The sequence below is a fragment of the Mustela nivalis genome (assembly GCF_964662115.1).
Source record: "Mustela nivalis genome assembly, chromosome: 1".
Taxonomy (NCBI): Eukaryota; Metazoa; Chordata; class Mammalia; order Carnivora; family Mustelidae; genus Mustela; species Mustela nivalis.
This window is the reverse complement of record NC_139020.1, coordinates 161,090,950-161,107,807: the sequence shown is the minus strand read 5'-3', so window position 1 is coordinate 161,107,807 and position 16,858 is coordinate 161,090,950. Positions and strand designations below refer to the sequence as shown.

Genomic DNA, 16,858 nt, shown 5'->3' with positions numbered 1-16,858 from the left:
CGTGGCCCCGGCAGGGTGCTCAGGCGGGCGCTGGTGCCTCACAGCGCGAAGGTGGTGAAGAAGATGTGCATCTTGGCCAGGAAGGTGGTAACGGAGCCCTGTCGCCAGAGCTTCATCTCTACGTCCAGGGCGAAGTCCCGGGGCTCGCGTACCAACCGCTGCAGGTAGACCACGCCCGTGTAGGCATTGAGCGGCCGTGTGCCAAAGTAGCCCTCCTCGTTGCCCTTGGTGATGGTCAGGGAGATGGTGTCACCCGCGAAGACGGGCACCGGGCTGATGCGGAAGATGTGTGCTGGCACCAGGAGACCCGTCTGGAAGTTCAGCTGGTAGTAGGTGATGCGTGCTGGCGAGTTCTGACACTCCATGAAGTCGTGGCATGTGGTACGCTCACACTTCCTGCAGGAGGCACGGGGAGGGGGGCGGGTTGGTCAGCGGGCCCAGGGGCACTCCTATCCCTGACAGCCACCCATCCAGGACATGGTGCCGGCCTCAGCGGCCTGGCTCCGTTGCCAGCTCTATTCCTTAGCAGCTTCTGCTAAGTCGCCTATCTTCCCTTGGTCTCAGTTTCCTTATCTGTAAGGTGGGATGATGGCCTGTGGTCTCGCTGGCAGGATGGGGTTCGTTAACGAGCATGCAGGGCCTCCCACGGGCCTGGGACGGTACGTTGAGCAGCCCTGAGTCAGCCACACGTTCCTCCCTGTCTTCTTTCCTCCCTTCATGTGACCTGCCTTCCTCCGTTTGGTTTTCGCTTGTGCACTTCCCCTCTGCACAGACTCCCTGGGCACAGTGTTTGGATTGTTTTTGTCATTTTCCAAATTCCTTTTCTTCCATAACTGACTCTCCTTGGGAGCCATCCCCTCTTCTGAGTTGGGATGGCCTGCCTTTTCCCAGGGGAAGCCTCTCTGAGGACCAGGGCCGTTGGCTCACCTGGAGCTCCAAGTCACCCACTCCCTAGGAAGCCTCAAGACTCAGTCATTCTCCATGACAATGACAACAAGGAGGGAACCTCCACCAAACCCCAGAGGGGCTCTAAGGGCTTGACTGCCAAGCATAGCACCAATCTGTCCCTTCTTGGCTCTTGGAGCCAAGGTCGCCCCTCCATCATTAAATCACTCTCCACATGCTCACTGCTTCCAAAAGGAGACGCTGCTCAGCCGCCAGGGCTCGGCAGCTCCCAAGGATCCCCTGAGCAGAGCTCTCCACCTGGCATACCACAGCACATAGCCACACGGGCGCCACAACCACAGCCACACCACCAGCAACGAGTGGCAATGACTCCGCACTTGTGCCACACCACGACCCCTGCCAAGCCCATGGCACCCCTTCACTCCTCTCGTGCTCACACCCGGCCCAGGCTGGCTCTGCTCTCACCCCCATGTTCCAGGCAAGACGGCTAAGACCAAGAGAAGGGAGGTTACCTGTCCAGGGTCACTCAGACACACTCCCCTAAAGCTCCCAACACCCATGCACATGGACGTTAGGATGTTTGTGCCAGTGAAACACTGCAAAGGGCCGCGGGACAGCGGTGTGTGGACATGCATCCACACTAGGAAACACGGCTAGTGGCAGGCTGTGTGTGCAGACGTGGAGGACAGCCGTGAGGTAGAAGCAGCAAGCCGGGCCCAGCTGCGCACACATGAGTGACTGCAGAGTCCCAGGCACTTCGTGTCGGCGTAAGAAGAGGGAAGGCAGGCGCCCTCCATGGCCATGAGATCCAGCTGGGGGCAGGGGAAAGGCTTTTGCTTGACCCACTTCTGTGGTGGAAATACTTTTATAAGCAGGTGTCACATTTGCAATTATAAAAATGTGAGTCTGAAAAATACCTCACATGGCAAAATAAAGTGGGAGATAGCCGAATTATAGGAAACACCAAAGTACTTTATGAAAATGTAAAGAACTGTGAGAAGTGTGCTCACCGGTCTGCACAGTGCTGCTGGGTGTCCCACCTCCTGGTGGCCACATTTTGTGTGGTCAGGGTATCCTTAGGGTACCCCCACCTTTCACAGTGCTGGACTGTATGGTCCACGCCACGATGTATACCTTCTAGCATTAGGTCAGGTTACAAAGGACTGTCACCTGCTCTTCTGAGGACTCATTCCAAGGAAGTCACATCACAAGTGGTCTCAAAGAGAGGGCCCTACAGCAAGGAGCCTGCCACCCAGAGTCACAGTGAATGAGTGACAGGGCCCTGAAAACCCACCAGAGCCTTCAGATGACACTCTCCAGGAGACCTGAAGCCAGAACCACCCAGCCGAGCTGCTCCCGGCGGGCTTCCTGAGCCTCCAAGCCATGTGAGGTAATAACTGTAACTGTTCGTCATGGAAAGATGCTGTGTGTTGGGATAACCTGTTACACAGTAACCACTAATTAGTACATTGTGTATGTGTGCACATACACATGTTGGGGGGTTAGAGGATTGAGATTTTCTGAGTTGTCTTCCCTTTGCTGTCTATACTCTGAGCTCTCTACGAGGTGCTTTTATACATACCCTGTGTGGTCAGTTAGACCACAGACCCAACCATCAGGACCTGTGAAGAGGAGGGGTGAAGGCGAGCAGCCTGAGAGGGGCACGGGGGGATCCCCGGCCCAAAGCCAGGCAGGGACACTCACGTTTCGGAGACACGGACGTAGTTTGGAGGGCACTCGAAGCGCAGGCAGCGGAAGCCACCCCGGATATTATGGCAGGTCTCGGCCTCAGTGCAGTTGTGAGTGCCGAGTGCACACTCGTCCAGGTCTGGGGGAAGAAGAGGAAGGTGAGGATGGGGACCCCCCCCCCGGCTGGGGGGGCATTCGTCCAAACCACCGCGACCCACCCTGGAGGCCTGGGTCCCAGGGCAGTTCATTCCTGCAAGCACGCAGCTCCCACACTGCCCTACTCCACACACACCCATTTTGTCCCCTCCACACACAGCAGCCGAGGGCCTCGCTTTCAAATAAAGCATCTGTGTCCCCTGAGGTCTTTTCATGTTCCCAGAATAAAAAGCAGGTCCCTTCTTATACATTATAGGGCCCTTCTGTGAGCTTCTCTCCTTCCACTTGGGGCTGCAGCCTGTTGGACATCTCCATGTTGCTCCAATGCCCTGATACCTCCCTCACCCCAGGGACTTTGCACATGCTGTTTCTGCTACTAAACACTTTCCCCACATCTTCCCATCTTTTAGGTCGCAGCTCAGGGTCACCCCCAGCAGGGCACCCTCCCTGATGGCCCTACTCCCATTTGATTCTCCTTCTACTGCCCAGCCTGCTTGGAAACACACACTACTTTTTATGTCTGTTCTGTGTCCCACCTTCCCTTCCTCAGTGTGAGATTCAGGAGGACAGGGGTGTGTGTCTTTCTTGGTTCTGTGGTGTCCCCAGCACCTACCAGAGTGCCTGAAACAGAGCAGGCACTCCACACATATTGCTGGAGGGAAGGGTCAGACTTACCATTTGTAAATACAGACTCTGAGAGCCACGGCTACAAATGGTCCCCCAACTGCACAGACATGCTCATGCCTCCTGTGCACACTCACACGAACAGACATGTGTTGAGGCATGCCCACATGCTCGAGCAGACTCCCCTAGATACACAGAGTCACAGATACAAACATCCAAGGAGGGCCCTTTCATGATGATGACACACGCACACACATACACACATATAGGTAAATATCTGACAAGCACTCAGAGAAGCCGATGCGTGTGCCTGCGTGCACACAGGCAACCTGTGAGACAAGAAACATTAAATAAGTGGGTCCCAGAGACCCCCTCCGTGAAGACTAGCTACTAGCTGAGAGAGGGTAGCCTCCAGAGGCCCCAGAAGAGTTCGCTGGTGTTGCGGGGGCAGAGCCTGTCAGGATCTTCCCAGGGAGGCTTCTGGTTTCTTGCTCCAATCTGCCACACTGATTCAGTTTAGGGATTTCTCCTCACTTGATCCTCATGCCAGGCCTATAGGGTGAGAGTCACAGGCCTCTCCGGACATGGGGAGAACGGAAGCTCAGAGAGGGCCACGGGTTCCCTCAAGGTCACACAGCAGGCAGCTGGAGCTGGAAGCCAGGGATCCAATCACGATGCCACACAGACCATGACAGGAACAACAGGATGGTCGTAACCATAGCAGCCAACTGCATCCTGAGTCTAAGGCCTGGTGTCCATCTACTACTCGGGGCCCTCTGCACTCATTAACTCATTTGTCCTCACAAGCCCACAAGGCAGGAATGGTGTCACTTCCCATCCTCACATGCTGACTCCAGGCTTTTGGCTACCACCCTCTGTGGCGACAGACCAGCTGACATCCATTCACCTCTCCAAGCCTCCCTCCCTCTCCTCCTCTGCAAACTGGGTCGTGATCCCAATTTCCCAGGGTGGCACAGAGGGGAGTGGAAGAAAACAGAGCAGGAGCCAGTGGAGCCAGGTTGGGCGCGGTTGTTGTCCTAATGGTTCATTAACTGAATCCATGTGAACTGGGGAGGGGGGGGCCTCCTGCTCTTCCCCGCTCTGGCCCCAGCTATGCTCAGGCTGCCCACACTGGTGAGCAGGAAGCCCTGCCCCTGACCCTGGGCAGGGCTGTGGCAGGAATGTGGAGGGAGCTGCTTCTTGCTGTCTGCCGGCCCAGTGCTGATGGAGATGACCAGAAGTAGGAGGGAGGAGCGCCAAGGGTCAGCAGCCCTCCAGCCTGGCTTCCCCGTGCTCACAGGAAGCCATCACAGAACTTCCCTAGGACGAAGACTCCAGCGTCTTCGTCCCTCGTGTCTGCGGGGTCTTCAACCCCGGACCCTCTCTTGGAGAAGGTCAGGCCAAAGGGAGAGCTGGACAAGGCCACATCCTCAGGGGTGTCACTGCAGCCTCCGCTGAGACAGACTAATGCAGCAGCAGCCCAAATGGGCAGGGATGGGGGACAAAGTCAGTGCTAAGACTAACAACATTGCTAAGAGCTATGCTAAGTCCCTTCATAAGCAGACCGCTGATAAGGGCTTTATATACACTCAAAACAGAACAGAGGCAGAATTCAAGGTTATTCTCAGCACGATCTTAACTCGTCTTGCATATATACATACGTGCGTGTATATCGGCATAACGAGAGACTGAAAAACATGCATCCAAGTATCTGCAGAACTTGCTGCTCCATTCCCTCCAGGGGTTGGACGTTCAATAAGCAGCTACTACATGCTGGGCACCGCCCTGCGGGCTGACGCCCTGCCTGCACCGAGTGCGTATTCTAGGCAACACTGCCGAGTCTCAACTCCTTCACATCTTTCTATCCCCACTTTTTTTTTTTTTTTTAACCACTGAAGAAGGGCAGGATTTACCGAGATATTAACCGGCATGCTCTGCTCTTCCACGGCTGTGTTCCCATCCTTCCGTTAGAGCCACAGGACCTCCACGCTTGGCCTGAGTTAGAACAGGACCACAGAGCACGAAGAGGGCTGCCTCTTTGCTCTGAAGGTCGGCGGCTGCAGACATCAGCCCCATGCGTGCCTGAGGAAGTGGACACGACCAGGCAGAACCACCCTCCCACACTCTGGCCTTGTCCACCCTGTGACAGCATGGAGACTTTTCCAGCAAAGGCATCACACATACAGTGGGGCCTCCCTCTTGCTTAACCTGGTGGGGGCTGCAGCAGGAGCTGAGGCGGGGGGAACCTGGGCCTTTCCAGGGGGGATGCAGTGACCTGGGATGGGGGCAAACACAACCAGCTGTGGTGACCGGAGCCAGAGATGGGTGCTAGGGGTCAGGTGCACCCGGGGCGGGGGCAGAGCAGCCATGCACCCGGGCCCAGGGAGCCCTCTCTGGCAGCAGCAGACACAGACCAGGCAGCCCACAGACCCAGCAGATGAGGGCTAGGGAGAGGTTTTCAAGAGCAAAGTCACTGCAAGGGTCTGACTGGACCTCTAAGAAGGGACCCCACCTGTGTTCTGCCATCAGGTGGAACAGCCTGGTTCTCCAAAATGAAATCCTAGTCTAGGAACATAGAGCCCTGTGTCCCACACAATCCCTTTGATGGGCAAAATCCTTACCTTCGATGGAGCCCATGTTTATTCTATTTTAAACTAAAAAGCAGAGAGATGGCTTTGGGGCCAGGGAGCCCTGGGTCAGCCTCTGACCTGCGGTTTACCGGCACTCACTCGGGGTCTTTTCATTTATTTTTTTCTTTGCATCAGTCTATGGTAAGGAATCCTTTTGCACTGGATTAAGTATACACACACGGGCTAGAACAGTCTGTATAGTCATGGCGCACCCTGGTCTACTCCATGTTCACTGCCACCTACCCCATCCTCTATTTTGTTATTCATTAATTAAAATAAACAAACAAAAAACAGCTAGCTGAGATCCACCAAAATGATCACCATTCTAACTCTACACCCTGCCGGGCACCGACTCTAACCCCTGGGCCTGCAGGAACACCAGGGCCTGCCTTGGGGACCAAAGCTGCAACCCAGGAGACTCTGGGCTCCTAGCCCTGCGGTCCGGGGAAGAGTCAGCCACACAGACAGGTAGAGGGTAGGCGGGCTGGGCTATGAAGCCCTGAGTGGTTGCTTCTTGAGCAGGGGCTGGCGGGGGGGATACTCCTGTGTCCCACTCAAGGGAATTCTAGCCCCCCTCCACCTTGCCAGGGTGGCTCGCCAGGCCTAGAATTTGGTGGCCTCAGTAAGTCCCAATGCATCTGAACTCAGTATCATGTCCACAACACAGAAGGAAGATTAGATGTCACAGAACCTGGTCCCCATCCAAGGAAGTAGTTGCAAAACTGCAAAAACAGGAGACTGCCCAGCAGTTTGTACATCCTTAGTGATGGGAAGCCACATGGGGCCCTACCCAGGTCTGCATAGCTCTGGCTGTGACAACGTCCTTCTGCATGCAAGGTTAGCAGATCAGATGCTTAGAGACAGATGCTGGGACCCCTGAGGCCACTCCCCACTGGAGCTGCTCCCCACTGGAGCTGCTGGACAGGTCTTCTGCCTTTTAGGACCACCCCTTGGGATCCTTGTCCGTTTTCTAGGAGAGGGCTCACGGCTGAGCCCAAGCCTGGAAGGCTAGCCCAAGCTGAGTCAAACAGCAGAAACACTGTCTCCTCCCTCAACCCAGGCATAGACCTCGGTTAATACAGCCATCAGTTGCATCAGCCATTCTGTGTTTATATACTAGGTGTCAAAGCTCCAATCACACAGCAAGCTCCTCAGAGCCTGCCCAAAACTCTGGTGGGGCAGGGACCCCCTTGCTTACCCTTGCAGGACCTCCCATTGGCTGTCATGGTGTAGCCCCGCTCCGGGCACGCACACTGGTAGCTCCCTGGCACGTTGACGCAGCGGAAGGTGCAGAGGATGCCAGCACCCTGAGCACACTCATCAATGTCTGTCAGAGAAAGTTTTGGCCCCCAGTGAACCCCTTGTACCCGCAGGCCCAGCCGTGGACAGTTATCCTGGCCATGCTACAGCCCTGGAGCCTAGGGGCCCATTTTACTGATGAAAACCAAAGTGTTCAGAGAAGGGAAGAGAGTTGTCAATGGACACACAGAGCTCAATCCCTGGGGCTGCTCCTTGATTACTGCTATCAGTGCAGGGCCAGTGAGGTACCAGACACGGGCCTGGACGAGGTCTGTGATCTCATCCTTCATCTCACTGAGGCCAGGACCATTGCCTCCACTTTACAGAGCAGGAGCCTAAGGTCCTCCTAGCCCAGGAGATCGCGGGGCTGGGAATCCAGGTCTAACTTGATACTGAGACGCCTTTGTGTATCCCATGTGTCCCCAGCCCAGCCTGGCACACGAGGAGGGGTTGCCTCTCAGGAAGGGTGCCCCTGGGCAGAGGAGAGATACCTGTGCAGGTGTGCCCGTCCTCTGCCAGCTGGTAGCCTTGGCGACAGTAGCACTGGTAGGACCCATAGATGTTGGTGCACTCCTGGCTGCAGCGCTGGGCCTCACACTCATTCACATCTGTGGGGAGACTGGCCTGTGGTCAGGGTAGAGTCCCCCCAGCCGGATGGCGAGGACCAAGGTCTCAGCTTACCTAGAGCCTTATCTTGGCAGACCATTCGTTCCAGCCTCTCTTAAGGGCCAGTGGGGAATTAGAGACCTGGAAAAAGGCAAGGAGCTGGGCCGTGCAGCTGAGGTAGGGGCAGGGCTGGAGCTTTCTGGTAGGGTCTCAGCCTGCTGCCCAGAGGAGGAAGCCACAGATCAGGCTCAGATTTCCCCCACGGGGAGCTTGATGCTGCCCTATTGAGAGTCTGTAACAGCTGGTAGTGATGGCTCTGGAGGCATCACCTAGGTGCTAACAAGGAGCCCCTCAACCCTGGGGCCTCACCTTCCTGCCCTGATCCCCAAGCCTGGCTCTGCATGGGGCTGGAGGGCGGCAAGGGGAAGAGCTGCACGTGTGGGCATATGAGCTAAACAGTGTGGGAGTGAGCAAGTGAAAGGTCAGCTCCTGGCTCAGATGGACCAGCCACTGGACTCTGAGCTCCCTGAGGGCAGAGCCTTGGCTTTCCCTCATCCATCCAAGAACTGCTGAGCCACTACAATATGCTGTACCAGTGCCGAGTCTGGGGACTCAGCCATGAACAAGACAGACAAAATCTCCATCCCGTGGAGCTGGCGTTCCCGCATGTGCTGGGAAAGTAGGGGGAGGAGCTAACTGAATGAGTCAAGTAACTACTACATCCGAGGTGCTAGCGCTGTGAGGCAAGAGGAGAGAAAGAGACGGGGACGTGGCTGGGAGGTTGCAGCTCTGCAGCCATGTGGGCCTCCAAGGGAAGTGTTCCGTGCAGAAGGCACAGCAAGAACAAAGGCGCTGTGGTAAGAGTGTGCCTCGTGCCCTCAAGGGGCAGCAAGGAGGCCGGTGTATTAAGAGCAGAGGGGGCCAGGAGAGAGGAGCAGGGGCAGTCAGTCATACAGGGCCCAGTGGGCGGCCGTCTGACCCACATCCAGAGCCTCAGGACATCCCAACACACACTGTGTCCACAGAGAACAAGCCATCATCTCCTCTCCTGGGCTCCGAGCTTCTGGTGCCAGGGGCCATACTGGTTTCATCTCTGGTCCCTGGCATCCAGGCACAGATGGCCTAGAGAAGTCATGTGAAACAGGGATGGTGGCAGTAAAGGCAGAAGGGCCAAGGAACGAGGGAATGAGCCACGCCATGCAGTAGTGCCTGGGATGCAAGGCCCATGCCTGCTGCTGGCTGCACCCACCCTGGCCTGGAGTAGGGGCTCACAGGTGATCAAAACCACAGACAAAGGAATGCATGTGACCAGGTCTGTTCCATGGGGCCCTCCAAAAGCCCTCGGAGGCATCCAGGCCTGGTCACACTGCCCTCCCCTCAAGGCTGGTGCTATCCCACAGAAGGGCCAGCTCAGGGGTCCCCACAAACTCCCCTCCCCAGGAGGGAAGTAAGGAAAGCACCTCCTGGCCGGGAGTGGTTAGAGACTCACATCCCCTTCCCTCTCTTGGCCCCAGATCCGTGGGCAGGGACCAGCCCATTTATATTCTTGGTTTTACTCATACAGCGTTTTTTTGTTTTGTTTTTAAGTTTAAATCTATCATAACATATAAAAACCAGCAAATTTTACACAGATAGCTCCATTTCTAGCATCTGGAAAACCAAGAAGATCAGGTCACCCTGGACTGTCACTGTCACTGCTGGGCAGCACCATCTCCAGGGCCGTGTGGCTGCTGCCCCCTCCTGATGGCCACTGGGCTCTCCAGCTGCCCAGGAGCCTGATCTCATGTTTCACTCACTTCTATTCCTTGCCTGGACCCCCAGGCTGAGCAGCCACGACCAGAATCAGAAGCTACTAAGGGGCCAAAGTTGGGCTGCCATCCCTGCCAGAAAGGAGCTCCTGTCTGGGGTGCAGAGGACACAGAGACCCAGCCCCTCTGGTGTAAGATGGCTGGGCCCTGGGCCCTCTGGAAGGACTCCTGGCAGGATATAGGCAGAGCAGCCAAGGCCAGGTTTGCCCAGATGGAGAGGTAGAAAAGTGGTATGAGGTAGAGATGGGGTCAGTGAAGGTATGAAGCTAGGGGTTGGCAGGGCTTTGGGCTTTTTACATGGTGAGGACCTCTGTGCAGGGTCAGAGGTCAGGGTCAGTGGTACCTTCACAGCGTTTGCCATCTGCAGCCAGCACGAAGCCGGTGGCACAGGAACAGCGGTAGGAGCCCGGCGTGTTCTCACACGTATGCTGGCACAGGCGGCCCGGCGAGGTCCAGCACTCGTTCACATCTGCGGGCGGGCGGCAGGCAGAGGGTGCGTGGCCCATAGGGATGGCAGAAGGGGCCTGGGGGCCAGCTCCCTCCACCCCCGGGGTAGAAAAGAGGGGGCTGGGTGAGGACAGGGACACAGAGACCCAGAAGGAGATTAAGGGAGGAACCTAGACAGGGAATAGGAGAGACAACAAGAGCAGGCGCCAAAGAGAAAGGCAGCAAGTGGGTCGGAAAGAGGCCGAGGCAGAGACAGAAGGATGGACAGACACAGTAAGAGGCAAGAAAGCATGGTGATGGGGCCATGGCCAAGAGAAGCAGAGACCAGAGCAAAGAGGAATAGCAGAACAAGGCAGAGGGCAGGGCCAGCAGGAAGGAGGAGGAAGCTTGAGGGCTGGCCCGGGACAGGCGGACCCCACAGAGGGGTTCCCGGCCACCAGCGCCCACCTACCGACGCAGGCCCGGCCGAAGGCATCCCGCTGGAAGCCAGCTTTACAGTCACAGCGGTAGGAGCCAGGGAGGTTGTGGCACACCTGGCCCTCGCCGCACTGGTGCACACCCGTCTCACACTCATTCACGTCTGCAAGGGAAGGTGAGCAGGGCACCCTGAGGCCAGGGCTCTCCCTCAGCCAGGGCCACCTGTGGGCCAAGGAACCCGGGAAGCCCCTGGCTGGGCAGAAGGTGGGCAGGGAGGTGGTTGGCCTCACCCACACACTTGGTTCCATCCTGGTTGGCATGGTAGCCACGCCCACAGAGCAGAGGGTTCCTCTGGCACGTGTAGGAGCCCACAGTGTTGATGCAGCTGAAGCCCGGCCTACACGGCTCGGCCAGCGACGTGCACTCGTTGATGTCTGCAGAAGGGACGGTAGTAACAGGGAGCCTGGCACAACCCCTCCCCGTGTCCTGGTGTCTGAGTCCAGGGCCACACCGGGAGGGGGTCGGTTTGGGGATTCAGACCAGCCTAGGACAGGGCTGCACAATTAGATGGTCCCATCGCGGTCTCCTCTGATCCCAGGGCCTTCTCCTTCAAGAACCTAAGCACCTACAGAGCTCTTCCGACATTCTCACAGCTGCCCTGATGCGGTGGCTGAAGGCAGTGGCTTCCACAGACCTGAGAGCTGAGTTGTAGGTTAACTACAAGAAATCACACCCCTGCTCTGGCTCTTCCCACCAACCTGTCAAGTTCATCCTCCATCTCTCCCTCACCCTTTGCCCTAGCTTCACTGGCCTCCTCATCAACTCGAGATGCCCCCAGCCCACCACAGGGCCTTGGCACCTGTTGTCCCCCCACTTCTCTCACACACAAACACACTGCCCTCTGATATTTGCATGGCTGGGTCCCTCTCTCACTCAGGTCCCTGCCCTAATGTCAACTCTTCAAGGAGGCCCCCAACCATTCTAGTGAATAGCCGTTCCCTTTAAGATTTAATCCCCTCCTTGTTTTATTATTTATCAAAGCACCTTTGAATATGCCACTTCCTTAAATGTGCTTTTATTTAGTCCCTTCTCTAAGACATTTCATTGAGGTGCTAAAACTCCCTGACATCTAAACCAGGCACATAGTAGCTGCTCTGATAACACTGTCCATCAAAGACTCACTGAGGAACTGTTGGCAGTTTGGCAGACCATACCCCACATTGCCCCGACCTCAGCTGAGGATCGTAGGGACCCTCTTGTGCCCACACCCCTGGGGATCCCTGTGACACTGCCAGAGGCACAGAGTGAGGAGCTGTTAAGGGGGTACCCCAGAAACAGCTCCAGCTCCCAGAATGGTAAAGGGACCCCTGCAGTGTCGAGAAAGGCTTCAGATCAAGCCAACACTCCTCTTGTCCCTAAGTGTCTTCCCTGTAAGATGGCAATGCCTGTCCCACCAGCTGTCCCACTCAGGGAAGGGTGTGGGCAGGAAGCTGAGCTCTAACACACCCCAGGGTTCTGTTCACACCCAGGGACTGGCCTTGCACACATGCCCGCCTTTCTACCTCTCCTTCTGCATCCTTCACTCCCCGCCCGCCCCCACACACAGAGTTGAGCACAGCCTTGACCATGCCGGCTGCAGACGCCATGGGTCCTGCCTCTGGGCCCGACGCTGTCAGCAGCCCCAGGGAAGGGGAGGCTGCAGGCCAGCAGAGTGTGGACAGAGGTGAAAGGTGGGGAGAGTGTGAGATCTCAGACCACGTGAGGACAACTAGGCCACCATCTGCAAACAGCAGGTCTTTGCCCCTTGAGTGCAGCATGAGATTGACCCCTAGGTCCCACTAATGTTCTTTTACAAACAGAAATGTCAGCAAGTATCATGTGCAGTAGGATAACATTTTGTGGACTCTCTGTTCTAGCTCTGTGTGTGTGTGTGTGCGCCATGTCAAGAGAGAAAAATATTCCTTACTGCTAGCTAGTTAGAAACCTCTGATGCACATTCATGTGGTCTGATCCCATGGAAGGGTAAACTGAGGCCACAAGAGCAGGGACTCAGCCAGGGTCAAACAGCTCAGGAGAGCAAGAGTTCTGTTTCACAAGTGCCTTCCAGGGCCAGGCCCTGACCAGCCCTCCCTGAGCCCCCCCACTACCCCACACCCACCCCCCTGCCACAGCCCCTGCAGAGCCCACTCACCCACGCAGTTGCCCTCGGGGTCCTGCAGGAAGCCCTCCATGCAGCGCTGGCGTGCCTGGCAGTAGAATGAGCCCTTGGTATTCTGGCACATGAAGCCCGCCTGGCAGTTGTGCGTGCCCAGCTCACACTCGTCTATGTCTGCCACACAGAGACAGGATGTCAGGGGCCAGTGGGCTGGTCTCCTCCATCATTGGGGGGGGGGGGGTGGCAGAGCACATCACTGCTGGGACCTGGGCCAGTAGCAATGATGCCGTTGCCACAGCGCTCAGCTCCTCTGCAGTACCAGCACTGTCCCCAGCACCCTGACATGACTGTCTTTACCTAATGCTCCCAACAACCCCAGGAAGTAGGGACCACGACAAACGCCATCTTAAACTGGGGGGATGGAGGCACGAACATGGTTGACAGCTCAGGGCACAGGCCAGAGCCTTCTCCAGCATCTGGGCTCCCAGGGCAGGTAGAAATGAGGACAAGGGCCCAAGTCCCCAGGGGCCTGTGTCCAGCCTTCTCAGGAGGTGGCACGGAGGGTGGAGGCTGCCGGATCCAGAAGGCACCGCTGTCCCCTACCTGCTCTGTGGCGCAGAGCAAGTCCCTGATGGCCCCTGACCTCTGTGCAGTACCCCACAGTTTACAAAGTGCAGGCCCTGCACCTTCCCTCAGGCTCCTGCAGCTGCACACCTGGCCTTTCCGACAGATGGGGAAACAGAGGCAGGAGGCAGAAAGGTGACACATGGAGAGTCCACGGCAGGGCTGGCTGCCAGACCAAGGCATGTGAGTCTGTCTGCAGACTTCCACCTGTCCTTCCACCTGTCCTTCCCTCCATCCCTCCCCTGTCGGTTTTCAAGGCTTCCACCACTGTTTCACAGCAGCCCGGCCTCTGCGAGGCCCTGTGCTGGGTTCCAAGCACCCAACCATGGACCAGTTGTGGCCCCCATCCAGAGACAATGCCTGAGGAGGCAGCCACTCTGGTCTAAGGAGGTGGTGGCCTGTCCCTGATGACAGAGGGGCAGAGGGCGTGGGACAGGTCCATAGAGCTGGCGCCCCCCCCCACCCCGTCCTCAGGAGGGGGCTGGCCCCAGGTCTGTGTGTGCACACGTGTGCAAAGGGGACAGGGCTCACCTCTCCTCCCAGCTCCCTCCACGCCCAGCTCAGGGCCCCAAGTAGGGCTTGCTAATCCACCTCCCTGAGCTCACGCTCAACCTCTGGGCCACTTCTCATCCAGCTTCCAGCACGTCTGTAGGGCTTACCTCTTCAGTGACATTCTTCTGGATATTTTTAGTTAAGAAAGTGAAGACTCCAAGCGTCTTCCCGGATGGGGCCTGCCAACCCTGTCCTCCTCCTTGCACATTCCCAGCCTGCTCATACCGGAGATTTTCTGGTCTTCGACCATGCCAAGATCTCTCTTCTCCCCAGAGGCCCTCCCTTTTGCAGTTCCCTCTGCCTGGAGCCCCTCCCAGAATTTCTCATCCTGCAGATCTGGATTCCTGGGATCTCACCTCCAAGGAGGGCCTCTTTGGCGCCCCACCTAAAGTAACACCAGCCCACTGCCACTCCTGCCCTCCAGGTTTGCTTATTCTCCCTCATCAGGAGCTCAAGGACAAGGACACCACACCCCAGCCCATAGCCCGCCATCCAAAACACTGCCAGGCACATCAAAAGCAGCCCAGGAAGCATCTGTTGAAATGGTTTCATGAAAATTTTCCCTCTTCTTAGGAGGCTAGAATTTTCCAGTGAAAGGCACATATATGATTGCTCTGCAGAGCTTCACCGTAGTGTGGAGACAGGGGAACCAAGGCATGGTGAGGGAATAACTTGACCCCCCAGATGCCAGCAAACGTAGCAAAGCCGGAAGCACACTCTGGCCTCCCCCCCACCAGCCTCAGATGCCCTGCTCTGCCCAAGTGCTTGGCAAGAAACCCAAGTGCCTGGAGCTTGCCAGAGGAAGAAGGCTCTGAGCAGGCAGGGGCGGGTCAAGGGGTGGGGTGGGGGCAGGACAGAATAGGTCATGGTATGATGGTAGGCGGGGGTGAGGGAGGGGACAGGGGCGGGGAGAGGGAGGGATGGGGCGGAGCAAGAGGCAGGGCCCATCAGGGGCGGGGGCTCCAGCGGCCCACCTCAGGGCCCTCCTCACCTTCGCACTCTCCATCCTGGAGGGAGTAGCCAGGCTCACAGGTGAGAGCCTTGTAGCAGCGGAAGGAACCTACGGTGTTCACGCAGTGCTCGCCCCGGCTGCACGTGTGCAGGTCCGCCACACACTCGTTGATGTCTGCAGGGAGAGCGCAGCCATTAGGTACTGGGGCGGGGGTGGGAGTGGCAGGGGCTGGCGGGGCGAGGGGTGCCAGGACCTCGGGGCCCACACAGCCAGCCCTATACTCAAGGCCTCAAGGTCCTTGCCACCCAGAGAGCCACATGCAGTTGCTGTCCACCTGTCTATGCAGCCATTCATTCAACAAAGATTTATCAAGCATCTGCTGTGCCCACGAGCATGGTTCTCAGCCCTGGGTACATCTGACGGTGAACAAGACAGATCGCTGCTAGGGGCCCTGGCAGATAAATAAACAAGCAACAGGTAGGGAGAGTGGTGGTCATAAGTGCAGTGGAAAAGCCAGAGCAGGGTGAAGGGGGTGAGAAACAGAGGGAGCAGCAGGGAGGTCCGGGGGGAATCCTCAGGCAGGCCATTCGAGCCAGCATGTGAAGGGCTGATGGAATGAGTCACGCAGGTATCCCAGGCAGAGGGGACAGTGGGTGCCAGCCCACTGGCTCCCAGTGGGGAGCCGGCCAGGCCGACTCAGAACTGGCCAGGAGAAGGTGCCATTGCAGGGGAGAGAAGAGAAGAGTGTGTTTGTGGATGCAGGTGGAGGTGGGAGCCATAGAAGCTTCCAGCAGAGGACAGAAGTGGTTGGACTCATCTGTAACAGGGTCCCCTGGCTGGTATAATTCTCTAGGAGTTAGCATGGAGGCTGTTAGAACAGGAGATGTTTGACAAGGCTCGGATCACCACCCATGCAGGGGAGGAGCAGCAAGCCAGTTCTGGAAATGCTGTGAAAGTAGAGCAGACAGGATCCCCTGAGGGATGAGCCAGAGGTGAGCAAGAAAGAGGAGCTAGGAGGTGCACAGAGCTTCCTGGCTGAGTGGCTGGACAGGCAGGGGTGCCAGCCTGGGATGGGGACGGCTGCGATGAGGCTGGCTGGGAAGCCTGTGGACGCATGAAGTTTGAGTGTCCAGAGGGACCAGGCATGCACGGGAGTTCCTGGGAGAGGTCTAGGTGGGAACACTAAATGGGAAGAGGTCAGTGGCTGAGGTCCCCTGGGGGGACAGAGCACAGAGAGAAGAGGCCAAGAGCCAACTTGGGATGAGCAATTGGGAAGGGGAGAACCCCCCAAAAGTGACAGAAGGGAGGGCAGGAGAACTGGAGAATTCACCAGAGTTTGCCCCAGGCCTGGTGCTAAGGATGAGTATGAGCGAATGGCCAGCTCCGTGCTGGCCACTTCCTCACCCCACCTGGCATCCCTTGGACACACATTCCCCAGCACCTATTCTGTGCCTGGCCCAGCTGGCCAAGCAGGGGTGTCAGCCACAGTGCCCACCCTTCAGGAACTGCCCTCCCGGCATGGGGAAAGGACAGGGAAAGTAGAGATGCCGCGGAGAAAAGCTGCAGTCTCGGAGCCCCGGCCCATCAGAGCTGCTTCTCAGGAGCAGTGACCCCGGAGCTGTGCCTATGAGGATGATGGAGACCAGGTGGAGACGTGGGGTACAGGGCTTCGGGGAAGACACCCTCCCGAACTCACAGGTGACCAACCGGCACGCAGTCCAGGCTCACCCTGACTCTGGAGATGGAGGAGTTTGGGAGGTGGGAAAGGGAGAGCTTCGGGCCAGCAGTTTCCTGGGAAGGCTTGGCTGAGCAACATAAAGACTTCTGATTCCCAGGATGGGGTTATAGGAGAGATGTTCCCACAACCCCAGAAGGGCCAACAAGTCCACAGCCTCTGTAGCCTGGGAGGACCCACGGTAATAAAGAATAGCAGCTGACACTGAGGTTTGCTAGGGGTCTGGTGGTTTACAGATGCAGTTTCACAAACTAAGTG

The 16,858-nt window shown here is 57.2% G+C and overlaps 1 protein-coding gene across 8 annotated transcripts in view; it reads right to left on the bottom strand.

Annotated features, from left to right (window-relative positions):
* FBLN2 (fibulin 2) overlaps nt 1-16,858 on the bottom strand; it is an 83,905-nt gene continuing 67,047 nt past the window's right edge. For all 8 annotated transcript variants that reach the window (XM_082729252.1, XM_082729248.1, XM_082729255.1 and 5 more), the window contains 9 exons: nt 14,905-15,039; nt 12,774-12,911; nt 10,873-11,016; nt 10,617-10,745; nt 10,062-10,187; nt 7,796-7,912; nt 7,204-7,332; nt 2,611-2,734; nt 1-396 (listed from right to left, as the gene is read on the bottom strand). In XM_082729252.1, the coding sequence (XP_082585378.1) occupies nt 39-396; nt 2,611-2,734; nt 7,204-7,332; nt 7,796-7,912; nt 10,062-10,187; nt 10,617-10,745; nt 10,873-11,016; nt 12,774-12,911; nt 14,905-15,039 (1,400 nt within the window). In that variant the 3' untranslated portion in view covers nt 1-38. The remainder of the gene's footprint in view (nt 397-2,610; nt 2,735-7,203; nt 7,333-7,795; nt 7,913-10,061; nt 10,188-10,616; nt 10,746-10,872; nt 11,017-12,773; nt 12,912-14,904; nt 15,040-16,858) is intronic.